The 27,245-nt window shown below is 45.0% G+C and overlaps 1 protein-coding gene across 2 annotated transcripts in view; it reads left to right on the forward strand.

The window, feature by feature from the left end:
- Positions 1-27,245, forward strand: part of SHANK1 (SH3 and multiple ankyrin repeat domains 1) — a 933,614-nt gene that overhangs the window by 642,136 nt on the left and 264,233 nt on the right. For both annotated transcript variants that reach the window (XM_077457204.1, XM_077457205.1), the window contains exon 14: positions 18,124-18,199. In XM_077457204.1, the coding sequence (XP_077313330.1) occupies positions 18,124-18,199 (76 nt within the window). The remainder of the gene's footprint in view (positions 1-18,123; positions 18,200-27,245) is intronic.

Below are 27,245 nucleotides of genomic sequence, written 5' to 3' on the forward strand. Positions count from 1 at the left end.
GGGAAACCTTTATATAACTGCCCCCTTATATTACTGTATTCACTCCTGCCTCAGACTTGCCTGGCAGCGCTGTCATTGACCTAATCTCGGGTACACCGTGCAGGGCTCAGTTAGACAGCTCCAGGTTGGTGACTCTGGTTTTATCCTGTAGTCTCCTCTACACAGTCCACATGTTTTACTTCTCCCATGACCCCCATGTTGGCGGCACTCCCACTCTTGACTCCTCTCCAGACCCCCCTCAGAGACTGCAGACATGATATAAGACAAGAGGTGGTCAGAGGTTTGCGAACATGGTACAAGAGATGGTTAGAGACTGTGGACATGATACAAGACATGGCTAGAGACTGTGGACACGATACAAGAGATGGCTAGAGACTGAGGAAAGGATACAAGAGATGGTTAGAGGCTGCACGCATGATACAGTAGATGTCAGAGGCTGCAGACATGGTACAGGAGATGTTTAGAGACTGAGGACATCATACTAAAGATGGTTGGAGACTGCAGACATAGTACAAGAGATGGCAAGAGACTGCAGACATGGTACAAGAGATGGCCAGAGACTGCAGACATGGTACAAGAGATCAATGCAGCCTCATCATGCCCTTCAAATGCAACCTCACTGTGCCCTTCAAATGCAGCCTTACTGTGCCCTTCAAATGCAGCCCTTACTGTGCCCTTCAAATGCATCCTTACTGTGCCTTTCAAATGCAGCCTCACTGTGCCTTTCAAATGCAGCCTCACTATGCCTTTTAAATGCAGCCTCACTGTGCCTTTCAAATGCAGCCTCACTGTGCCCATTAAATGCAGCTTTATGGTGCCCATCAAATGCAGCTTTATGGTGTTCATCAATGCAGCCTCACTGTGCCCATCATTGCAACCTCACTGTGCCCATCATTGCAACCTCACTGTGCCCATCATTGCAACCTCACTGTGCCCATAATTGCATCCTCACTGGGCCCATAATTCCATAATTGCATCCTCAATGTTCCCATAATTGCAGCCTCGCTGTGCCCTTCAATGCAGCCTTGCTGTGCCCATCAATGCAGCCTCACTGTGCCCACCATTGCAGCCTCACCGTACTCACCGTTGCAGCCTCTGTGTGCCCGCCGTTGCAGCCTCTGTGTGCCCACCATTGCAGCCTCCGTGAGCCCATCATTGCAGCCTCTGTTCCTACCAATTACAGCCTCACCATTTCCTGGATCACACACAGCGGCTTATGTATGGCATGGACGGAGCTGGGTCTGTGTGTGTTAGGCAACGCTGTAAAAACATCCCGCCCCCTTTGACTAGCTTGTGTGATAGGTGGAACACTGATTCAATCAGTTTTCCATCTAGAAGACTATCACACAAGCTGGTCTAGGGGGATGGGACCTTGTTGCAGTGCCACCTTACACACACAGACCGAGCTTCGTGCCATACAAGAGGAGGATCCGGAGGACAGAGGGAGGGAGGGGCGCACTGCAGCCACCACTCAAAGCGGCCCCAGGTAATTTCACTGTATCCCTGATAGGCCAGTCGATAGGCCAGTCTGGCCCTGCCAACCACCAGTAAATTTACTGACAGTTTGTAAAAATATTTTTTTTTTCTACAACTGCCAGTAAATATCAGGGGCTGATACTGTCATGCAGTGTTGACTTTTTAAGTGTATATCAAGCAAATTACTTTTGTATAGGTATTGTCAGAGTTTCCATATCATGTTTATAATGTTCAAATATTCAATGTGCTAGTTGTAATAGGAGTTCTGTAATTTCTCGGGTTGCCAGTAAAAAATGTGCTCCGCCAGTAAATTTTCCACATTTTGTTAGTAAAAAAAATGCTGCGGGATGTTGGCAACCCTGTAACGGACTGAACAAACAAAAGCCGAGCAGGTCCCTCTGATCCCTCCTGTATTGATATATATTGTAAGTGTACTGTCTTCCCTCATGTTGTAAAGCTCTGCGCAAACTGTTGGCGCTATATAAATCCTGTACAATAATAATAATAAAAATAACGAAGCTCCTTTGGAGGTATCGCTACAGTTAGAAATGGCAATCTGCTGCCATCAAGTGGTTTTTAAAGTGTACTTCATGTTCAGTGTGAATCACATCCATGTGTCATGACCTGTAGTGCTCATAACAATAGAGTAAAGGGACATGCAGTACAAAACTGGGTAGGTCTGTGAAGATAATACTGTTGGCAGGATGAGAAAGGGCTAGGGATGATGCAAGCAAACTAATCAATGGATTTGTCACTGTGCTGATTTACCTAATTGTACATCTGTGATGAATCAGCCGAACACACACTTACTACTCAGCTTTCATTATATATAGAACAACCAAGGACACAAGTAAGCCAGATACCAAAGTATTAAACTGTGAGGTGGGCCAACAAAATAAAACACCCATACAAACATATCTGCCATTTTTATTTGACTGTTACAGTATATGCAAACAGTGATCTGTATAGTTTAGTGACACTAAACAATATCTGTATTCTGCAAAAATAATCCATACACATACACTACTTTGTCTCCCTGCAAAGGTAAAGCATAATGGGCTACTATGCATCGCTTAGTAGCCCATTATGTGTCACTTACCTGACACAGGAGCCAGAGATGTCACCGCTGTCCCCTGTAGTCCAGTGCATCCATCTTCTTCCGGGTATCGCTGCTCTGGACACTCACAGAGACGGAGCAGCAATGACGTCACTCCCGCGCATGCACACGGGAGCCGACACTCTTGTATCATGTCCACAGTGCTAACGGCAATAGTGCGTGATAGTGCGCATGCACCGTAGACACCTGTAACTGTCTTTTAGTAAATATCTCCTAAACATGTAGGTTTAGGGGATATTTCTTGGACCTACAGGTAAGCCTTAATCTAGGCTCACCTGTAGGTCAAAGTGGTTTGTAGGGGTTTACAACCACGTTAATGGTCCTGTAATCCATTTTTCTAGAAATTGATTCTTAGTTTTTATTTGCCACCTTTTAACATCCTCCGTGAGCTCCCAAACCTATTCTTTTCCCTCTCACTTCTGTTTGGAATGAGCAGTACACGTTAGTTCTGGTCATGTGCACTGCTCTATGCACACTACACATCCCATAGTCCAAGAGTAAGAGGGGGTGGCTACATTCCTACAAATAGCAGGAGCATGGAGAGCAAATGTAGCCACCCTCTAACAGGAAGTTGGATCACAGCAGAAAAAAAGAATTCGGAAGAGGTTGAGAATTTGAGTCATAGAATAGAATACCTGCTTGAAAAGATTTTTCCTGGTGCCTCCATGGCAGCATACCAATGGTTGATTGCTCCGCCCTTGACTAACCCACAGGACCATTTAACTCTATAAATAAGAGTTGTTCCCTTCCACCGGAATTCTTGTAACTAGTCCTCAGATCCTAGACTTGAGGGCCTGGAAGTTGAGCTGAAGAGGTTGGGCGAATTAGGATGCTCGCATAGTGTCATAGCTCCCAACTGTCCCTGATTTGGAGCAATGTCCCTCTGTCCCTCATTTTGGTCTGATCTATATAGATGTATATAAAATGCACTTTTTATCTATCAAAAAGTGTTTCCCAGTGCTAAGCCTTTCATCTGATTTCTAAGTTGTTGCATTTGTAAATTCTAAAAGCCAATATAAAGTAATGGTAATGGTAAAAAAAAAACTTGTGGATTTAACAATCTTGTTTTTTGTACAATTCTCCTTTAGGCTGGGTTCACACCGCTGCGGGGGGAGAACCGGATGTGATTCGCACAGCAAATCACATCCGATCTCCGTAGTGCTGCGAGTTCAGCCATACAGATAGTATGGCTGAACTCGCAGCGGTCCCGCAGCAAACTCGCACGGGACCCTTTTTTGGGTCCGCAACGGAATCGGATCGCATGGGGGTTCACACCATGCGATCCGATTCCTGTGCGAGTCGGCAGATCGCACTGCGATATGCCGACGGATCTGGGGGTGTCATTAACATAACATTGACACCCCCAGCCATCCGCATAGGGCAGTGTGAACTGCCGGCGGGAGGTATGCGATGCGGGAAAACGCCGCGGATTCGCGGCGTTCCCGCATCGCAGCAATGTGAACCTAGCCTTAAGGGGGCATGACAAGGGTTGTGTCCTATGCCTACAAACTCTTGCTGATAGGTGTCCCTCATTTCCATCTCAAAAAGTTGGAAGGTATGTAGTGTTATTCAAACACTATTACAGGCAAGAAAATCATCCACTTATTCCATCTACTACTGGGTATGGAGATAATGTATGGATCTGGCAGAGATCAATCATTTCAATCCTCTGGAACCCGGAGTCCAGAGCCATCTGGAACAGGATGACCACTAGCCCAATATGCCCTTCTTACAGAAAGGATTGGACTTAGGTTTGGGCCTGAACACACTTAAAGTCCAGGTCTCAGCCTTGTCAGCCCTTATGGACATGCGGTGGGCATTGAACCCGCTTGTAGACCATTTTTTGAAGGCAGTTGTAAGATTTCAACCTCCCAGGAAATCGCTATACCCCAAATGGGACTTAACTATTGTTCTTAATGCCCTATCAAATTCTCCTTTTGCAACCACAGAAGAATACACTTTGGAGGATATTACCTTGAAGGCTATCTTCCTGATCGCCATCGCATCAGGTCGCAGAGTGTCAGAGATCCAAGAGCTAGGAACAAAGGGATCCTACATTTACCTTTTTTCCACTCCAGTGGTTGTGCAGCCCATTCATCAGTTCATTCCTAAGGTGCCTTCAGTCTATCATCTCAACCAGGAATGGGTTCTTCCAGCCTTCAGGGAGGATCCAACTTCTTCAAAGCTGCATTGGATGTAGCCAGGTCCCTGAGGCACTATTTAGAACTGAAACAACAGTTCTGCAAGGAGCAACGGCTATTCATTATCCAAAAGGGCGCAAAGAAAGGAATGGCAGCACCTAAAATGACCTTGGCTAGCTGGATTGCGAGATTAATCCAAAGGCCATATTGGGCTAGTAGTCTTCCTGTTCCAGATGCGGTCAATGCACACTCAATGTGGGGCATAACCTCCACTTGGGTAGCTTTGGCGGGGGTCTCCCCATAGATAATTTACCAGTTTGTCTTCCTTCAACACTTTCATGTCACACTATAGAGTTGACCCAGCAGTTCTTGCGTCCCAAGATTTTGAGGAAAAAAGACCTTGCAGTTATCTGTACTGTAGATTTCATTACATTTCTTATTGCAGTACCCTCCATACCATATCAATTTACCATTGGTATGCTGCCATGGAGGCACCAGAAAAAACACAAAATTGAACACTCACCTTTCTGTAATTTTCCTTTCCTGATGCCTACCCATGGCAGCATACACCCTCCCTTTGATAATCCCTAATGTTCTGAGGTCTAGATACAAGAATACCGGTGGAAGGGAACAACTCTTTTATTTATAGAGTTAAGTGACCCTGTGGGTTGGTCGGGGGCAAAGCAGCCAACCATTGGTATGATGCCATGGGTAGGCACCAGGAAAAGAAAATTACAGAAAGGTGAGTATTCAATTTTCCGCTATCTTTTCTACACCTGAGTTTATTGTCACTTTAAATAGAAAGCACCGTCGACAGTAAAAGGTTTACACACGTATCACACATTCCTGGGAAAAAACAGTGATGATGGCATATTATCTAACCAATCTGAATCTGCAGCTGTAATATAACATCAATCATTATTGGTTTCTCTGTAATGTTGTTCCACATTTTGCAACAAGTTCTGACAACAGTAAGCAGCTGTTGGGGCTCATTCATACCATAATGCATGAGCAGCATGGGGTCATTAGTTTTAACCCCAACCACCACACTACCTACCTGGAGTTTGCATGTTCTCCCTGTGTCTGTGTGGCTTTCCTTCCGGATACTCCGTTTCCTCCCACACTCCAAAGACATGCTGGTAGGTGAATTGGCTCCTGTCTAAATTGGCCCTAGTATATGTATGTATGCATGTAAGTTAGGAACCTTAGATTGTAAGCTCCTTGAGAGCAGGAACTGAAGTGAATGTGCAATACATACACTATATTACCAACATTATTGTGACGCCTGCCTTTACACACAAATTAACTTTAATGGCCTCCCAGTCTTATTCCGTATTGCTCAATATTGAGTTGGCCCACCCTTTGCAGCTATAACAGCTTCAGCTCTTCTGGGAATGCTGTCCACAAGGTTTAGGAGTGTGTCTATGGGAATGTTTGAAAATTTTTCCAGAAGCACATTTGTGAGGTCAGGCACTCATGTGGACGAGAAGGCCTGGCTCGCAGTCTTTGCTCTACTTCATCCCAAATGTGTTATCAGGTTGAGGTCAGGACTCTGTGCAGGCCAGTCAAGTTCCTCTACCCCAAATTCGCTCATCCATGTCTTTATGGACCTTGCTTTGTACACTGGTCCAAATTATTTGGTGGAGGGGGGGGGGGGGGAATTATGGTGTGGGGGTTGTCTTTCAGGCTTTGGGCTTGGCCCCTTGGTTCCAGTGAAGGGAACTCTAAGGAGTCAGCATACCAAGACATTTTGGACAATTTCATGCTTCCAACTCTATGGGAACAGTTTGAGGATGGCCCCTTCCTATTCCAACATGACTGAATATCAATGTACAAAGCAAGGTCCATAAAGACATGGATGAGCGAGTTTGGGGTGGAAGAACTTGACTGGCCTGCACAGAGTCCTGACATCAACCTGATAGAACACCTTTGGAATTAATTAGAGCAGAGACTGTAAGCCAGGCCTTCCTGTCCACATTAGTGCCTGACTTCACAAATGCGCTTTTGGAAGAATGGTCAAACATTCCCATAGACACACTCCTAAACCTTGTGGGCAGCCTTCCCAGAAGAGTTGAAGCTGTTATAGCTGCAAAGGGTGGACCAACTTAATACTGAATCCTATGGACTAAGACTGGGATGCCATTTAAGTTCATGTGTGTGTAAAGGCAGGAGTCCCAATACTTTTGGTAATATAGTGTATGTAAAGTGCTGCATTAATTGACAGAGCTATATAAGTAACTCTAATAAAAAATAAAAAAAATAAATGAATGCATGTGCAGTGCGTGCATAGTGGGGTTGCGCTGACAGGTGGTTTACACATGGAGTGTTTTCTAAAACATTCCACGTGGTTAAGCTAGGTTCACACCAGGCGATTTTTGTAGTTTTTTTTTCATTTGGGTGCGTTTAAAAAAAAAAAAAATTTGTAGGAGGAGGAGGAAACTAACAATTCTACTTAAAACGTATTAACATGCTTTATTCGTGCATTTTTGGTGCATTCCCATTGAAGTCTATGTGGCACAAAATCATGCTGCACCTTCCCCAAAGACGCAACACAGTTGAATTGCAATGCTGTGAAAGAGAAAAGCTGAAATGAATGTGATTTCCATTGCCATGCAATTCTGTCATCGGAAATTGCACTAGTGTGAACCAGGCTTTGCAACATATCTGAACACACTTTGTTGCACAAAAATGCAGAACATCTTATCTTTTTATTCAGTGCACACAGTCAACACAGTTTATTTAACTGAACTGAAGCCATGGGACATAAGGCCATTTGCCTTGCCCTTGCATTCAGACTGTGTTGGTTAACAAAGTCCACGATGGGGCACTATCCCTCCGACTGACACCAACGATGGGACACAATTCTTTCCACTGACACCAGCGATGGGGCACTATTCTTTCCACTTACACCACATTAGTAAGACCTCATCTAGAATATGCAGTTTGGTTTTGGCCACCAGTTCACAAAAAAGGATATCGGGGAACTGGAGAAAGTGCAGAGAAGGGCAACCAAACTGATAAGAGGCATGGAAGTGCTCATTTATGAGGAAAGATTAGAGGAACTGAATTTATTCTCTCTTGAGAAAAGTAGATTAAGAGGGGATATGATGAACATGTATAAATACATAAGGGGTCCATATAGTCAACTTGGTGTTGAGTTATTCACTTTAAAGCGGGAGTCCACCGGGACTCCGCGTTTTTTTTTTTTTTAAAAGCCAGCAGCTACAAATACTGCAGCTGCTGACTTTTAAAATAGTGACACTTACCTGTCCAGCGCGCCCGCGATGTCGGCACCCGAAGCCGATCGCTAGGTCGTCTGTCGGGTCCTGCCGCCGGCATCTTGGGTATGGGAATCAGGAAATGGAGCCTTTCGGCTTCATTTCCCGGTTCCCTACTGCGCATGCGTGAGCCGCGCGGCGCAATCCGGACGGTCCCCGCTGCCTCTGGGAACTGTGTGTTTCCCAGCAGGCAGCGGGGCACTTGCGCAAGGGGCGGGTAGTTGCGGAAAGGGGCGTAATCTACGCCCCTTTCCGCAGACAGCTATCCTGGAAGTGGGTGCAGTTACCTGGATTATCCAGGTAACTGCACCCCCCTCCCCCCTGAAAGGTGCCAATTGTGGCGCCGGAGGGGGGGGGGATTCCGATGAGCGGAGGTCCATTTTAGGGTGGACCTCCGCTTTAAGGTCACCACAGAGGACAAGGAGGCAGTCTTTATGTCTAGAGGAAAATATTTCATCTCCAAATACAGAAAGGCTCCTTCACAGTAAGAGCTGTAAAAAATGTGGAATAGACTCCCTCCAGAGGTGGTTCTGGCCAGCTCAGTAGATTTTTTAAGAAAGGCCTGGATTCTTTCCTAAATGTACTAACATTTATAGGTAAAGTTGATCCAGAGAATATCCATTTTGTTTTTTGCCTTCCTTTGGATTAACTGTGGGTATAGGATTCTTTATATGGAGGTTTTCTATTTGTGTGTGTGTTTTTATTTTTGTTAATTCTATGTTGGTTGAACTGGATGGACTAGTTATCTTTTTTTTTTTACCAGATTAACTATGTAAACAATGTGGCACTGTTCCTTCGGCTGGCACTGACAGCGGGGCACTGTTCCATCCGCTGGCACCGACAGTGGGGCACTGTTCCTTCGGCTGGCACCAACAGTGGGGCACAGTTCCTTCGGCTGGCACCAACAGTGGGGCACAGTTCCTTCGGCTGGCACCAACAGTGGGGCACAGTTCCTTCGGCTGGCACCAACAGTGGGGCACAGTTCCTTCGGCTGGCACCAACAGTGGGGCACAGTTCCTTCGGCTGGCACCAACAGTGGGGCACAGTTCCTTCGGCTGGCACCAACAGTGGGGCACTGTTCCTTCGGCTGGCACCAACAATGGGGCACAGTTCCTTTCGGCTGGCACCAACAGTGGGGCACAGTTCCTTCGGCTGGCACCAACAGCGGGGCACAGTTCCTTCGGCTGGCACCAACAGCGGGGCACAGTTCCTTCGGCTGGCACCAACAGCGGGGCACAGTTCCTTCGGCTGGCACCAACAGCGGGGCACAGTTCCTTCGGCTGGCACCAACAGCGGGGCACAGTTCCTTCGGCTGGCACCAACAGCGGGGCACAGTTCCTTCGGCTGGCACCAACAGCGGGGCACTGTTCCTTCGGCTGGCACCAACAGCGGGGCACTGTTCCTTCGGCTGGCACCAACAGCGGGGCACTGTTCCTTCGGCTGACACCAACAGCGGGGCACTGTTCCTTCGGCTGGCACCAACAGCGGGGCACTGTTCCTTCGGCTGGCACCAACAGCGGGGCACTGTTCCTTCGGCTGGCACCGACAGCGGGACACTGTTCCTTCGGCTGGCACTGACAGCGGGACACTGTTCCATCCGCTGGCACCGACAGCGGGGCACTGTTCCATCCGCTGGCACCGACAGCGGGGCACTGTTCCTTCCGCTGGCACCGACAGCTGGGCACTGTTCCTTCCGCTGGCACCAACAGCGGGGCACTGTTCCTTCCGCTGGCACCAACAGCGGGGCACTGTTCCTTCCGCTGGCACCAACAGCGGGGCACTGTTCCTTCCGCTGGCACCAACAGCGGGGCACTGTTCCTTCCGCTGGCACCGGCAGGGTTGCTATTAGATGTATTTGCCAAGTGGTAGTTGCCTTGGCCAATTGATAGGAGGCCAATTGATTTCATCCTAATTTTTGAATTGCTGCACTTCTCTCTTCTGTCTCTAAATGGCCAGGTATCTGGTGACATTAGATAAGACAAGGGCATTGCAATTTTCTTGGGTCTCTGGACCTGCTGAGAAAGCCTATTTATTTGGGTGGAGTCAGGTGACCGGGGTTCTGTGCCACCTGGACGGCTGTCTGGGTGGCTGTATATTGTAATGCCTCGGGCTGCTAGGCCATAACCCTTAGGCATATCCCCGGGACATCTGGCTGCTTGGCTGTCTTAGGGCCTACCCAGAAGCAAGAGAGAAGCGTAGGTTTTGGACTGCAGCTTGAAGTCCAACCAGAAGTAACGGTTCAGCCAACCGGGGCAAACAGTCGTGGTCAAAGTTAGAGGGGAAGCTGTCGCCACTAAGGGACCATCCACCTTGCCACTGGAGACCACTGTGATTAAGCTGAGGCCATTACCAGAGCAGACTTCTCACCAGCTGGGGATTGTGAAGAAGTAGGACAAATTCAGCGAGTGCCAAGTCAGGGATCCAGTGGGACAGCAGAGGTGACGCTTGTGGAGTGCCAAGCTAGGGACCTAACGTGTCAGCAGGGGTGAACCTTGAGGAGTATCTGTGAGTGCCAAGCCTGGGACCCAGCGGTGAAGCGGGGGGTGATGCTTGAGGAAGATACTGAGTGCTAAACTGGAAGAGCTCAGGGGATCCAGTGGCAGTGGATTCAGTAAGTCTAGTGAAAGACTGGGAGCTCAGTGGAAGTCAAGTTCTACAATAGGAGAATGTAGAAGAAGTGAAAGAGTTCATTGCTAGAAACTGTTGCAAGACTGTTACCATAGGAGACAGCATTCCTACTCGTGCAGATGTGGTGTCTGGCTAGATACCTTTCCCTACATGGCTGTCTACCTAGAAGTCTAGCAGTCTGTTTAAGAGACAATAAATCTGTTTGCATTCAAGAAGTGTCTGGTGCCAATCAATCTACTTTATATTACACCCACCATGCCTTGTAACCCTCTCTACATAGAAGGATGTCGGCTGTCCCTAACACTGGAGGTCACCATTAGGCCTCAGGGGCCCGGGACTTGGCTACACTGGGGTACTATTTTTTCCAAGGCCACAAATTACATTTTCTACTCCCACAGTCCCAGTAAAGGGGGTGGCCACATTCCAGCCCCCATAAAGTCTAAACGACAGTAAACTTGCCCTGTATTTAGAAAGTTTGGAGACCCCTGTGTTATATACTTGAATAAACGCTCTTAAAACAAAAAATGTTATAATGAAATTCTACTAGTAATGGCCAGTATGGGTTATTGTGCTTTCAGACTGATTGAATTGGTGCCATTGTGCATACATGTTTTAACAATGACGTTAGTCCAATTGGGAAATGATTAGCACATAGAATAATTTTGGAGCGTTTTTGTTGAGGATGCAAGGTCGAGGTGGGTATAAGAGATGTTTTTCAGCAGAAAGCAACATGACTTTGATAGGACTTTAATATGGGGAAATGAGCATAGTGCAGAGTCAGCATTGATCGCTAGATGGAGGGCTGGTTGTGAGGGAATGATAACTGCATTAGGAAAAAGACGATCGGCTCATTCCCAGGATGAAGTGAAAATTCACTTTATTAGCTCCATAGTAAAAACAGCATGTCTGCAAGCTTGCTTCGACCCGACTGGGTTTTGTTCACAGCCACCGCGAACGACGACTGCATTGTTCATCGTGAAAACAATTTAGTACAGGAGTGTTAGGCAGGATGGAATTTTTAACAGATCTGAATATGGTTTAAATTATTTATCCAGTTCTGAATAGGTTTACAATAGAAAGAAGCCAATAAAGGAGAGACAGTTTGTAGTGTTGGCCAGCAGAGGGAATGAGAAGCCACATGCAGAAGAATACAGTTCAGCGCCACCGGCATACAGATGGTATTTGAATATAAAGCTGCTAATTAATCATCCCAGGGTGCAATGTGCAGCGTTAATACTAAAAGACCTGCTAATGATCCTCCGCCCCACCCGTGGCACTCCAGCTGTTAGGAGAGGAAATGGATTGAATAGTTTGGTCAGCCCAAAAGACCTCAGAGACTAGATGAAAAGATGGTGACCAACTGTGTCAAAGGCAGCAGATAGATCAAGTAGTACTTGCAAGGAATATTCACGTTTAAAAACATGTCGGGGGAAACATGAGAGCTGCTATTGCTCACTTTTTTCTGCAGGTGCATGCTCCAATGCTGTCATACTTCACTAATCAAGCAAGTCTCTGAACTGGAACAGATATGAGCATATTGGGTGGCCTGAGAGCTGACATACATACAATACACCTGTTTCAGGTCAATAAATCAAAACCCTGGAGCATGTGCTTGTCAAAACAAATCAACGGCCTTCGCGTTTGTTCTGAAAGCGGAGCTTTAACCAAAAGGGAAAGTTCTGCTTTTCCTCCTCCTCTTGTACATTTGGCACAATTTTTGGTGGGGGGGGGCGGGGGCGGGGGCGGGTACCTGATTTTGAAACCACAGCGATCTGAGTGGGTTTTTGGCCCCCTCTCCTTCCCCTGTAGTTTTCTGTGACACACCACAGGTTTCAGAAGACTGCGTGACCAATGAGAAAGCGCAGTTTGACTTACACATATGCAGTTGGAAGCCAGCTATGAAGCCACAAGGCTTCACTACTGGCTTCCCTTAGTAATGATTCTGGCGCCTGCACCCAAATCCGATTGGAGAATCTGCTCGGGTGAGGACATCGCTGGATCAGTGGTCAATTAAGTGTCCTTACATTAAGACACGGACTTGTCATCTGCCTGCTCAGAGAGAATCACCGAAGAGATCCTCTGTTGAGAGGGCGGATCCACTGATGGACTCCACCAGTGAGAAAGGGGCCTTAGGTTACTTTCACACTCAGACCTCTTGAACGTTAGCGGTAAAGCACCACTAGTTTTAGCGGTGCTTTACCGGCGCTGTACGGACAGGAGTGGATCACATTTTTATCTAAGTTAAGTTGGAAATTAGCCCTGGTACTAATGAGCAAATATTGTAGGGCTAGATGTGGTGTGATACTTTGGTCTCTGGAGTTTTAGGTGCACAGGTTTGACAAATGGCATTCCAAAGCTAAAATGATTGACATAATTTTTCTGATATTATGCCTGGTATAGTACATTTTTAAAATATGCTTAAAACCAAACTATTTTCTTTTAATCTTGGATAGTGTATAGTGTAAGATTTTCCATAACTTCCTTTTCCGGAGATTTTCCATCATTTCCGTTTCTGTGTTTTCTATCACTTTCAGTACTGGTGACAATGAACATTAAGTTTTGGGGTGATTTCATGTTAGGCCGCGTACACACGGGCGGACTGTTCGCCCAACTTTGTCCGCTGAACAGTGTTTGGGCGGACAGTCCGCTCGTGTGTGGGCTTTCAGCGGACAGTTTGACGGACAAGGTTTTTCGGAAATTCCGTAAAACTGTCCGCTGAAACCTTGTTTCAGCGAACAGTCCGCTCGTGTGTAGGCTTGTTCGTCAAACAAAGTTGCGCGCATGTTCAGAAAGTATTTTCACGCCGAAAGTTATAATGCAGTGTATAGGACGTCGTATTTTTCGTCCCGTCGTAAGTGCCGTTCACGTCATCGCGCACGGTTTCAGCAAACTGTTCGTTCGTCATGTGTGGCCATGTCCGTCCATGCTAATTTTGAGCGGACTGTTTGCCGAAACTGTTTGACGGACAAAGTTGGGCGAACAGTCCGCCCGTGTGTACGCGGCCTTAGGGATTTGGTTGTTTAAGGTCCATATTTGGATTTAGGGGTGGGGTTCAGTGTAGAGGGTTGGCTGAGGTTACGTGTTACTTATTCATTATACTTTTAAAATTTTGATTATTATTATTATACAGGATTTATATAGCGCCAACAGTTTACACGGCGCTTTACAACTTGACGGTAGGCAGTACAAATAGAATACACTTTAATAGAGTAGGAACCAGAGGGCCCTTCTCGTTAGAGCTTACAATCTAAGAGGGAAGGTCAAGACATTCAAGAGGTAATATCTGTGAGGGATGTGCTGATGGAGAAGTAAATGTATATTTGTTAGGCTGGGGGCCAGATAGGCTTCTCTGAAAAGATGAGTTTTCAGGGATCGCTTGAAAGTGGACAATGTAGAAGAAATGAGTTTTCAGGCATCGCCTGAAAGTGTAAAATGTAGAAGAAAGTTGGACAGATTGGGGTAGAGTATTCTAGAGAATGGGAGGGCCTCTGGAGAAGTCGTGGAGGTGAGCATGAGATGAGGTGAAAGAGAGCAGGAGGTCTTCGGAGGAACAAAGAGAACAATTTGGTTGGTATTTTGAGACAAGGTTAATGATTTAGGTTGGGGCCAGTTTGTGATAACATTTTTATTTTCAGATAAAATATTATTGGGACTGGATTTCCAATACCTAGAAATACTGTACCTACATTAAATTGCCAAAAACGAATGTACCATAGAGGTCAGCTAATAGGAGGAGAAAAGGCAAGACGAGAAGACTTTTTCTCTGTTGTTGGATCAAAGACAAAGAGGTTGCATGGGGATCAGATGAGGAGTGCAAGTTGGGTTTGCAAGTTGATTGCAGCTTAAGTTGAGCTCTTATTGAATCAGTCTTATCTCTGAAGTAGCAGCAAGTAAAGGGAGGTCAGAAGGTTTCAGAACTAAAGAGCTAATTAGAGAAAGTTTTGGAGAGATGTTTGGTAATAACTGCTAGACAAGAGAGAGAAATGGGATTATGTGCCAAGGGCCCATTTTTGTAGGAACAGAGCATGGATTTACAATGTTTAAAGACAGCCTGTGAAGGAGAGTTTCTCTGAAAATGTCTAGCAGATAGGGCCACTTTTGGAGATAACCTGGTATGCCATAAATCAGTGGTTCCCAACTCCTGTCCTCAGGACCCACTAACAGGCCAGGTTTGCAAGATAACTGAAATACATCAAAGTTGATATAATTTGCTGCTCAGTGATTACAGTATTCTAGTCTGCATCTCCCCAAGGTAATGCTTAACTCCTGTCCTCAGGACCCACTAACAGGCCAAATTTTAAGAACCACTGCCATAGATGATAGCACCTAGATTGTCGGTTTCGAATCCCAACCATAGCACTACCTGCCTGGAGTTTGCATGTTTTCCCTGTGCCTACATGGGTTTCCTTCAGGTACTCCAGCTCTAATATGTGTATGTATGAATGTGAGCTAGGGACCTTAGATTATAGGGTAATTGAGGACCATTGTCATTGATGTGATTGTATAATATATATACATAATATACATAGGTATGTAAAGCGCTGTGTAAATTGATAGCACTTTATAAGTACCCGTAGTAAATAAATGTGGATGTTACGGAGTTTGAAGAATGTTACTTGTCATTGGTTTACAGAAGTTAAAGAAACAACATTCGCATAAAACAAATTTAAATAATAGCAAGCCATAAGGGAACGCAATTTTACTGTGAAACTGTAGTGTATTTTTAATGTTTGTTCTTGTATCCTATAATGCTTGAGTACACTTTTTTTTTTTTTTTTTATGACAAACCATAACAATACTATTTAAAGTGGAGTTCCACCCTGTAAAACCTTTTTACAGCCCTTTACTAGTAGTAAAAAACATTTGGATTGAAAAAAAATGTTTTACTCACCAGAAATACCCTGTTGCTATGTGGTGGCTCCTAATCTGCCACATCCAGATCTGCGTAGCTCCGCATCACTTCATCCCTCGCCTGTGCTCCAGGGAAATGTGAGTCATCCTTTCCCAGGAGTCAGTGGGCAGGAGTGTGCCAAAAAATCGCGTTATTTCCCGACAGGAATTTACGTGATTTAAAGAGGATCTATCTAGGTTGCCATAACAACAGGGCAGGACCTTCCTCCGTCGCCGCCCGTTGTCATGGCCACTTGGTAAAAAATTGGTGTGATGGCCGCTGACGCATCGCGCATGCGCAAGTTTGAGAGGTGCATGCTGATTGCCCGGGATGCACCTCTCCATCGCTAATTCAGAAAGAGGCAATGGCCAGAAGATACAAGTGTTAGCCACTAGCCAGTGTGTGTGTGTATATATATATATATATATATATATATATATATATATATATATATATACATATATATATATATACATATATATATATACATATATATATATATATATATATATACATATATATATATATATATAATTTTATAATATACTTTATTTTTGTTATTCATTTATTATGATGGGATATCTGTTAAAAAAAAAAAAAAAATCTTTCGCACTTCGGAACTCCACTTTAAGTTAAACATTATAGCCTGTAATAATATCCATCCGTGGGGGAAGCCATATTTGAGGGATATTTCAAAGTAGAATGGACTGCATACCTCTTATTACACTTCTTGTTTCAACCACACCCTTCAGGCAAGTCCAGACTCTCATAAAGGGCCCAGAAACCACAAAATACAGTATGCTAAAGCAGTCAATGGCTACCATATAATCCAACATCACCATAAAGTACAAGATAAAATCTGGCGTGTGGCTAATACCTGCACTTTTAATATGACAACTTCTCAGGTGAAAACAGGTGATCTTTTCATATAGGACATCATAGGACATTCTCAGGATTTTGAGCCGATGCCCCCGGGGGCGTGCATCACGGCGATCGTTGTTGCGGGGTGTCAGTCTGACACCCCGCAACTATGATCTCGGTAAAGAGTCTCTGACGGAGACTCTTTACCACATGATCAGCCGTGTCCAATCACGGCTGATCACAGTGTAAATAGAAAGAGTCGGTGATCTGCTTTTCCTCACTCGCGTCTGTCAGATGCGAGTAGAGGAGGGCCGATCGGATGCTCCTCTGACAGGGGGGTCTGTGCTGATCGAAATCAGCACAGCCCCCTCCAGGATGCCATCACTGGACCACCAGTGATGCCCAGCACCAGGGATGCCAGTCAGTGCCCATAATGGATGCCAATCAGTGCCCACAATGGGCAACACTGATTGGCATGCATTATTGTTTGGCACTGATTGGCATCCATCAATGCAAAACAATACAATAGAATGTCGCCTATCAGTGCCCATCCGTGCCACCTATCAGTGCCCATCCGTGCCACATATCAGTGCCCATCCATGCCACCTATCGGTGCCCATCCATGCCCATCTGAGCGGCCTATCCATGCCCATCTGTGCCACCTATCCATGCCCATTCATGCTGCCTATCCATGCCAATCCGTGCCAGCTATCAGTGCCAATTTGTGCCACCTATCAGTGTCCATCCATGTCGCCCATCAGTGCCACATATCAGTGCCCATCAACGCCACCTCATCAGTGCCACTTCATTGTTGCCACCTCATCAGTGCCCATCAGTGAAGCCCCATCAGTGCCCATCACTGAAGGAGAAAACTTACTTATTTACAAAGTTTTGAAACTGAAACAAAAAAAAAAACAACATATTTTTCTTTCAAAATTTTCGGTCTTTTTTTATTTGTTTAGCAAAAAATAAAAACCGTAGAGGTGATCAAATACCACCAAAATAAAGCTCTATTTGTGTTAAAAAAAATGATAAAAATTTCATTTGGGTACAGTGTAGCATGAAGGAAGGTGTTTAAGTGCCTGGTATTGAGGTGGTTAATGATCCCTTCATCTAATTTAGAAGGATGTTGAATTGTATGGCTGTTACTGACTTTTGATCTGGATTTTAAAGTTGTATTTAAAGTAAGCCAGGTCTTATTAAATTATACTATTTGCTGGATGGACATAGATGGGGGGTACAGTATTTACTAAAACTGGAGCACTCTGAATCTGGTGCAGCAGTGCATGGTAGCCAATCAGCTTCTAACCTTAAGCTTATTCGGTTAAGCTTTGACATTAAAATCTGGAAGCTGATTGGTTACTCTACAGAGCTGCACCAGATTTTACACTCTCCGGTTTTAGTAAATCACCCTCAGATGTGTTCCAACTTAGTAACATAGCACATTGAATATATATCACTGTCCCTTCACCCCAGTACAATTCTGTTGAAATTTCAATAAAAATAACACAATCTCAAGGTGACTTTGCCTGTTATTGATTTTTTATTTTTTTTCAAGGATGCTTCACTGCCATTTGTCACATCTAAATCTAAAAACCAAAAGTATGACATAGCTGCAATAAAAAATAGAAAAATGGTGTCACAGTTAGTGACTATTTCCTGAAAATATAAGACTATTTGCCCATTTAATGTAATTCTCACACTATTTTTCCTCTGTTTGTTTCTTGTCAGAGAGCCGGAGTGACAAAGCCAAGCGCTTGTTTAGACACTACACGGTTGGATCCTATGACAGCTTTGATGCTCCTAGGTAAGAGATTCTCACTCTTCTTTATGCTGGGTTCCATCTGTCTACAGACATCATAACAGTGTGAGGTGTCTTCAAGGACATTTGCAGGTGTGATTATGGCATTGACTGATGCCAGGCACTTCAGTGGTCAGCGTGCCTTTAGCCAATCATGGCTCAGGGGGCTAAGTCCGTGCCCCTCACTATATAAAGCTTCTTACACTGTGGCCGTATATAGTGTAATGATTGAGAGAATGTTAGCTAGAGGCAGTGTCTAGTGTGTGTGTGTGTGTGTGTGTGTGTGTGTATACTATATATACTCTGAAGTCAGTGTAGACTATATATACAGTGCAGGCAGTCTAGTGTATATGTACAGTATCTCACAAAAGTGAATACATCCCTCACATTTTTATAAATATTTTATTATATCTAAAGTGAAGGTAGTGCTGCGCTATGCTACTACCTTCACTTTACATATTCTCTGGGTTCTGATATTTCCTTCAGTGTTGCAGCATATTGTTAAAAAATGCACACATTTGGTAGTGCGGGAATATCATTGTATTATTTTATTATATCTTTTAATCTGCCAACACTAAAGAAATTACACTTTGCTACAATGTAAAATAGTGAGTGTACAGCTTGCATAACAGTGTAAATTTGCTGTCCCCTCAAAGTAACTCAACACACAGCCATTAATGTCTAAACTGCTGGCAACAAAACTGAGTACACCTCTAAGTGAAAATGTCTTAATTGGGCCCAAGGTGTCAATATTTTGTGTGGCCACCATTATTTTCCAGCACTGCCTTAACCCTCTTGGGCATGGAGTTCACCAGAGCTTCACAGGTTGCCACTGAAGTCCTCTTCCACTCCTCCTTGACAACATAACAGAGCTGGTGAATGTTAGAGACCTTGCTCAATAAAATTTAGATCTGGAGACATGCTTGGCCAGTCCATCACCTTTACCCTCAGCTTCTTTAGCAAGGCAGTGGTCATCTTGGAGGTGTATTTGGGGTTGTTATCATTTTGGAATACTGCCCCGTTACCCAGTCTCCGAAGGGAGGGGATCATGCTCTGCTTCAGCATGTCACAGTACATGTTGGCATTCATGGTTGCCTCAATGCACTGTAGCTTCACAGTGCTGGCAGCACTCATGCAGCCCCAGACCATTACACTTCCACCACTATGCTTGACTGTAGGCAAGACACACTTGTCTTTGTACTCCTCACCTGGTTGCCGCCACACACGCTTGACACCATCTGAACCGAATAATTTTATCTTGGTCTCATCAGACCATAGGACATGGTTCCATTAATCAATTAGTAATTCTTAGTCTGCTTGTCTTCAGCAAACTGTTTGCGGACTTTCTTGTGCCTCATCTTTAGAAAAGGCTTCCTTCTGGGACGACGACCAATTTGATGCAGTGTGTGGCGTATGGTCTGAGCACTGACAGGCTGACACCTTTAAACTCTGCAGCAATGCTGGCAGCACTCATACGTCTTTTTCCTAAAGACAACCTCTGGATATGGCGCTCAGCACGTGCACTCAACTTCTTATGTTGACCATGGCGAGGCCTGTTCTGAGTGGAACCTGTCCTGTTAAACTGCTGTATGGTCTTGGCCACCGTGCTGCAGCTCAGTTTCATGGTCTTGGCAATCTTCTTATAGCCTAGTCTATTTTTATGTAGCGCAACAAATCTTTTTTTCAGATTCTCAGAGAGTTCTTTGGCATGAGGTGGTATGTTGAACTTCCAGTGACCAGTAGGAGAGAGTGAGAGCGATAACGCCAAATTTAACATACTTGCTCCCCATTTGACCTGAGACCTTGTAACACTAACTAGTCACATGACACCGGGGAGGGAAAATGGCTAATTGGGCCCAATTTGAACATTTTTACTTAGGGATATACTTACTTTTGTTGCCAGCGGTTTAAACATTAATGGCTGTGTGTTGAGTTATTTTGAAGGGACAGCAAATTTACACTGTTATACAAGCTGTACACTTACTACTTAACATTGTAGCAAAGTGTAATTTCTTCTGTGTTGTCACATGAAAAGATATAATAAAATATTTACACAAATGTGAGGGGTGTACTCACTTTTGTGAGATATTGTATATAAATATAGTCTGTGTGGAATTTAACCCCAGATCCCCCCCCCCCATGTGAATAGGTATGGGGTACCCATTCACCTACTCTTTCACCCAAAAAAGTATGAAAAAGTAAAAACAACAAAAGACAGTTTTTGACAATTCCTTTATTAAAAAAAAAAGAAAAAAAAAAAGATCCGCCTCGATGGGAGGCGCCGCGCAGACTGCTATCTTTTAGCTGTGATGGCTGTTATACAGGCAAGGGCGGGGCCACCCGGTGACGTAACCGAGTGACCCCCCCGTCCAGACATCATGTGCCGTCAGAGGTGGGTGAGGTCTTCTGGTTACATCAGCGGGTGGCCCCACCCTCGCCTATATTACAGCTGTCACAGCGAAAAGACAGCAGTCGCCATGAGGCCTCCCATGGAGGCAGAATTTTTTATATTTTGGGTCCGTCGGGCGGCATGACTGACGATGGATGTACATCACGGGACGCTTTTATTTTTTTTATTTTTTTAATAAAGGAATTGTCTTTTGTGTTTTTTACTATTTGACACTTTTTGGGTGAGTGGGTAGGGGTGCAATTGTACCATTGTACCCCATATCCATTCTCATAGGGGAGGGGTCTGGATCCCCCCCATTCTGTCCTCCAGGCTGCATGCTCAGAGGAGGGTCTGGTATGGATTTCAGGAGTGACCCCATGCCAATTTTTTTTAAATTTTGGCATGGAGTTTCCCTTTATATTGATACCCAACCCAAAGGACCTGGTATGGAATGGGGGGGGGGGGGGGGGATAGGGGCGGGTAGGGGACCCACGTCCATTCTTTCCTTGACTTTAATCTATATTGGTGGGAACTGCCAATACATTACAGCCACAAGCAATTTTAAATGACATTTTTTTATTTTAGAAATGTAATTTTGCTGCGGGATTCTAAAACACATCAGACATATGCGCCACTTTACAGACAGGCAAAGGGGACCCCCAGGCATGATATTCAAAGGAATATTTGATCTTTATTCTTTCACTTTAAGCATTCTTAAAATCATTGCTTCTGAAAAAAACTTTTTTTGCATTGATACATGTCCCCTGGGGCAGTACCTGGGTCCCCATACACTTTTTAGGGCAATAACTTGTATATAAGCCTTTAAAATTAGCACTTTAAATTTTTCATGTTTGTGTCCCATTGACTTTAATAGGGTTCGCATGTTCGCACAAATTTTTTGCCTGTTCGCATGTTCTGGTGTGAACCCAAACGAGGGGTGTTCGACCCATCCCGAAAAGGGACGATCAGACTTCCCTCAACAGATATGATGTGAGGAAATTCTTAGGCTTTTTTTTTGCAAATGACTGTAATAGAAGTGACCTGGAGCAACGTTTTCTTCAGGAAAACAATCTTAGCCCTTCTGTTGCTCTTTGTCTATCTTCCCCTGTGTTATTGTTAATGCAGTTCTAATTTAAAATGTGAGTATACGTATGATTTAAAGATTTGAATTTATTTTTGTTGGTTTACCTTGGCTTCTCTGTGGGTTTTCTGAGGGCTTGGAAGTTTTAAAATCCTTGCTATTAACTGAGGTCCATGTAGACTTCTTCATGCAGCCTTCTTTAACTGGTGTCTTTTTTTCATTGTATTCGTTTTTGTTGCCAGAAAATAGATTTTGGGCTTTGGTTTCAGTACTGAGTACAACAGAAAATGCAAATATACCCCTCACCATAATGCATCTCAGCACTAGAGTACCACCACCTAATGCTCCCCTATCTAATCAAAGTTGCAATGTCTCTTTTAGATACACCCAAAAATTCTGACCAAAATCATTATGTTTAACCTAACCCTCAAACTAGTCCCTAGCACTGACCTCTGTAATATCAATCATATTGTATCCTGCATCGGGAGTGGACTGTGTCTAGTTATTGTGGTTCTATATAGGCCTTATGCACACCAGCGGTTTGGCCCATACAGAAATGTAAAAAAATGGCACTTTTGGGTGTACAGGAGGCAAATGGGCAGCAGGCCATGCCTTCTACAAGCAGGCTGGCAAAATCAATGGCAGGCTGAAATGCACAATGCTGAGCGGGGCTTGTAAAGGGTTGTATTCACTAGAATTGTTTAGAGTGATTTTTTTCTTGTGCAAGGCTACCTTCAACAACTATAAGAAAGGTCTACTTTTCATTCAATAAAATTTTATAGTGTTTTTAACATGTTTTTACAGTATATACATATAAAAAGAGTTCTTTATGTAATGAATAGTATTTGTTTTTGTATATGTTTTTAAAAGAATTGTTTCTATGTGTAATTTGTAATTATATATAAATAGGGACAGTCATATTTTCTCAGTACAAATGCAAATGCGGCTTCCAGTTCTTCAGTGTTGTGTTTTAGTTTTGCTTTACTGCTCCTGTTCACAATGTAAGTCTGAGTCAGCTGACTCACTGAAAACCATGCCCTCCCTGTGTGGCTGATGTGTTAACTCAACAACTGTTAAGCAGGTAGATGAGAACAGATCTTGCTCTTGCGGTGGGCTACACAATTCTACAGTCAATCAGTAACAAAAAATAGAAGAGAAAACATGGTAAAAGTAATGGCCACATTAAAAATTACTATAAGGTTAACACTGACATAATGTTTTAAGGCACTGTACATTTTAAAAAGTTTGTTTATACCTAGGTATTATTGTAGTTATATTGTCTGCATTGTTTGTATGCCTCACCTTGCAATGATGGGCTCACATGTTGTGGCTGCAGTTTGTAGTGTCATGGCTGATCATTTCTCCTACATTCACGTATTTATTCACTTGGCTTGTCCCTATTCCGTAAAGAGACAAGCAAATAATTGTTTTTGTCGCATGGTGTCCAATCTATGCCTTGCCTTTGCTCTAAACTGTGCATGTTTAGGAGATATTTGTTTTACTTACAGGTAAGCTTTATTATAAGTTTAATTGTAGGTAAAAGTCAAAGCAGAGTTTGCTATTTACTACTCACTGGGACAACAAATTTTGAACTCCGCTGGTTCATCCACCAACTCATGGTAGCGGCAAACCCAAACCTCATCCTTAATTACAATCTGATTGGCCAGTGTTTGTATAATCTCCTTTAAAATTTACCAAAAACATGTAATGCGAGAAACTACCTAAAAACCACACTGCATACTTTTTAGTGGATCTAAAGGAAATACAGTCATTGTAGAAATGTGTGGTCAAGAAATAACTGGATGAAATTGGTGGATGTCTAAGAACTCAAGAAGAGTTATCCTTCAGTACTTGGAAAAGAAAAGACTGGCTAAGACACCTGTCAGGTTTTTTTTTTGTTAGTTTTTTACTGTTTGGGGTTGATTTACTAATACTGAAGAGTACAAGAAGAGAAGAGCCCTAAGGCACCTTTCAAACAGACTTGTCTGTGTATGGACTCCGCTTTGCGTAGCGATCCCCGCTGAGTAGGAGGATGACCGGTCCATCTCCACTCGCTGTGCTGAGATGGATCTGTCAAAGACCCGCCTCTATGGAGAACAGATGAAAATGGACTGCCTGTCCATTTTCATATGATCCTATCCAATTTGATTCTCCAAACGGATGGAAAATAGGGTTTCCATCCCTCTGGATTTCATGGACAGGATCGGATAGTGGCAGATGTTAGCGGACCACTGACATCCGCTGCTCCATAGGGGTCCATGGAGCATCCAATCAGGTCCGCCTGAAAAACTGACAGGCGGACCTAATCGGAAAGCCCGTGTGAAAGGGGCCTAAGCCAGTTCAGCAAACTAAGAGGAAAGTTTACAAAAATTGGATCACTCAGAATCTGGTGCAGCTGTGCATGGTAGCCAATCAGCTTCTAACTTCAGTTTGTTCAATTAAGCTTTGACAAAAAACCTGGAAGCTGATTGGTTTCATTGCAGAGCTGCAACAAATTATTCAGTCTTCCGTTTTATCAGATCAATCCCTCTGTTTCCCATCTGAGACATTTTACTTCACTTGCTGTTTCATAAACACTATAAAAGTAAGAAGAAATCAGTTGTCACCAGGACAGCTGTTCCCATTGGAAGACTTCCCCTCACCTCACCTTCTGTTTTGGTGACAACTGTAAAATTTGGAATTACCCATCTTTTTCTGAATTACAGGTAATGGTTACCAGGATAAATAGGACAATTTTCCCCAGTGGCAATACAGACAGTAACAAAAAACCTTAAAAATTAGGGGGTACAGGATCATTTGTTTCAATAGATGTTAACAGCTGGGTGTTTCGTAGCGAAGAATTTCTCTTAGGTAACTCTCCAATAATACCCGAGTTAGGCTCATATCTTAAGTAGAACGTATACACAGGTATGTGCCAGAAACAAATCATGTTGTGTCCATTTGTCATTTTATTTGAACTTTCCCATACCATGAAAAGCTAACTTAATTTGGGAGCTCAGAGGGTCAGTTTTTATTAGGATGCAAAGGATAGAAGTAGACCTTTTTAACCACTAATGCGGCGTACACACGATCAAACAATCTGGTGGAAAAGTCCGGCAAACTCAAGTCCGCCGGAAAATCCGCCCGTGTGTGAAAGAGGCGTCGCTGGCCCCGTCACCTGGTATGGACTTAAAGGGGAATGCCTATGCCGAAAAATCGGCGTGGGGTCCCCCCCAGGTCCACATCAGACCCTTATCCGAGCACGCTACCCGGCCGGCGAGGAAAGGGGGTGGGGACGAGCGAGCGCCCCCCCTCTTGAGCCGTGCCAGGCCGGGTGCCCTCAACATGGGGGGTGCCTTGGGGAAGGGGGGCTGCGTGGCCCCCCCACCCCAAAGCACCTTGTCCCCATGTTGATGAGGACAAGGGCCTCTTCCCGACAACCCTGGCCGTTGGTTGTCGGGGTCTGCGGGCGGGGGGCTTATCGGAATCCGGGAGCCCCCTTTAATAAGTGGGCCCCCGGATACCGGCCCCCCCACCCTATGTGAATGAGTATGGGGTACAATGTACCCCTACCCATTCACCTGTGGAAAAAAGTAAAAATAAAACACAACACACAAGGGTTAAAATAGTTTATTGCACAGCTCCGGGGGTCTTCTCGCCGGACTCCTCTGCTATCTTCTGCTAGCTCTTTTGCTAGCGGAGGAGCCCGGCTTTCTTCTTCGCCGCCGTCGCCCTCTTCTTCCGACTTCGGGGGTCTTGTCCCCCTCTTCGGTTCTTCTTGCCGGGCCACCGCGCCTTCTTCTAGCTCTTTTACAGGCGGTGGCCTGGTCTTCTGTCGCCGCTGTCGCCGTCTTCTGTTCTTCTCTTCTTCTCTTCAGATGCTGCCTCGTCGCTCTCTCCGCTCACAATGATGGGGACGCCGGACACGGTGACTTATATAGGGACATCACCGGATGATGTCCCCGCCTATTATGATGTCACAGTCCCAGAGGATGCTGCGACAGAAGACCGGGCCACCGCCTGTAAAAGAGCTAGAAGAAGGAGCAGTGGCCCAGCAAGAAGAACCGAAGAGGGGGACAAGACCCCCGAAGTCGGAAGAAGAGGGCGGCGGTGGCGAAGAAGAAAGTCGAAAGAGAGTCTGGCGAGAAGACCCCCGAAGACGGAAGACCCCCCGGAGCTGTGCAATAAACAATTTTAACCCTTGTGTGTTGTGTTTTATTTTTACTTTTTTCCACAGGTGAATGGGTAGGGGTACATTGTACCCCATACTCATTCACATAGGGTGGACGGCCGGTATCCAGGGGCCCCCTTATTAAAGGGGGCTCCCGGATTCCGATAAGCCCTCCGCCCGCAGACCCCGACAACCAACGGCCAGGGTTGTCGGGAAGAGGCCCTTGTCCTCATCAACATGGCGTTGGGGTTCCCCTTTAAGTCCATACCAGGTGGCCCCCCCTTCCCCAAGGCACCCCCCATGTTGAGGGCATGTGGCCTGGCACGGCTCAGGAGGGGGGGGGGCGCTCGCTCGTCCCCACCCCCTTTCCTGGCTGGCCGGGTAGCGTGCTCAGATAAGGATCTGATGTGGACCTAGGGGGGACCCCCACGTCGATTTTTTGGCGTAGGGATTCCTCTTTAAGTCCATGCCGGCTACCTGGAGACGCGCTCAAAATGAGTGGACTTTCCCCCGCCTGTGTGGGCCAGTCCGTTCATTTCAAAAGTACGGCGGATAGTCCGGCGGACTTAGTATGCCGTATTAGTCCGCTGAAAAAGTGCCGTGTGTGGGCAAGTAGCTCGTTCGGAAAGTCCGGCGGACAGTCCGGCGGGAAATCCATCAGACTAAGTCCGCCGGATAGTTGGCTACGTGTGTACGCGGCATTAGAGTCTAAAATAGTCAAAATAAATTCACCTGCTCCCCTCTTTTGCGTTTCACTCCCCCCGAAGCTTATTCATAATCTCTATGCTTAAGTCTATGACTTAGTCTTTGTCATTAAGTCTATGACATAGAGTTGACTCTATGGCTAAAAGTCATATGACTAAATCTATGATATAGAGTTTAGGTCTAAGACTATTAAGCTTAGTCATAAACTCTATGACTAAGCTTCAGATGGAATAAAAGGCATACGAGTGGAGCAGATAGGTTTATTCAAGCTACCCAATACAAAATAAATAAATCTGCTCCACTCTTATGCATTTTATTCCATCTGAAGCTTAGTCATAAAGTTTATGACTAAGCTTTATAGTCTTAGTCCTAAACTCTATATTATAGATTTAGTCATACGACTCTTAGGCCGCGTACACACGCGGGGACTGTTCGCCCAACTTTGTCCGCTGAACAGTGTTTCGGCGGACAGTCCGCTCGTGTGTGGGCTTTCAGGGGACAGTTTCAGCGAACAGTCCGCTGAACAAGGTTTTTCGGAAATTCCGAAAAACTGTCCGCTGAAACTTTGTTTCAGCGAACAGTCCCCTCGTGTGTAGGCTTGTTCGTTAAACTAAGTTCCGCGCATGCTCAGAAAGGATTTACACGCCGAAAGTTATAATGCAGTGTATAGGACGTCGTATTTTTCGTCCCGTCGTACGTGCCGTTCACGTCATCGCGCACGGTTTCA

This window comes from Lithobates pipiens, unplaced genomic scaffold (genome assembly GCF_037356315.1).
Source record: "Lithobates pipiens isolate NorthernLeopardFrog02 unplaced genomic scaffold, aLitPip1_a1.2 Scaffold_27, whole genome shotgun sequence".
Classification (NCBI taxonomy): Eukaryota; Metazoa; Chordata; class Amphibia; order Anura; family Ranidae; genus Lithobates; species Lithobates pipiens.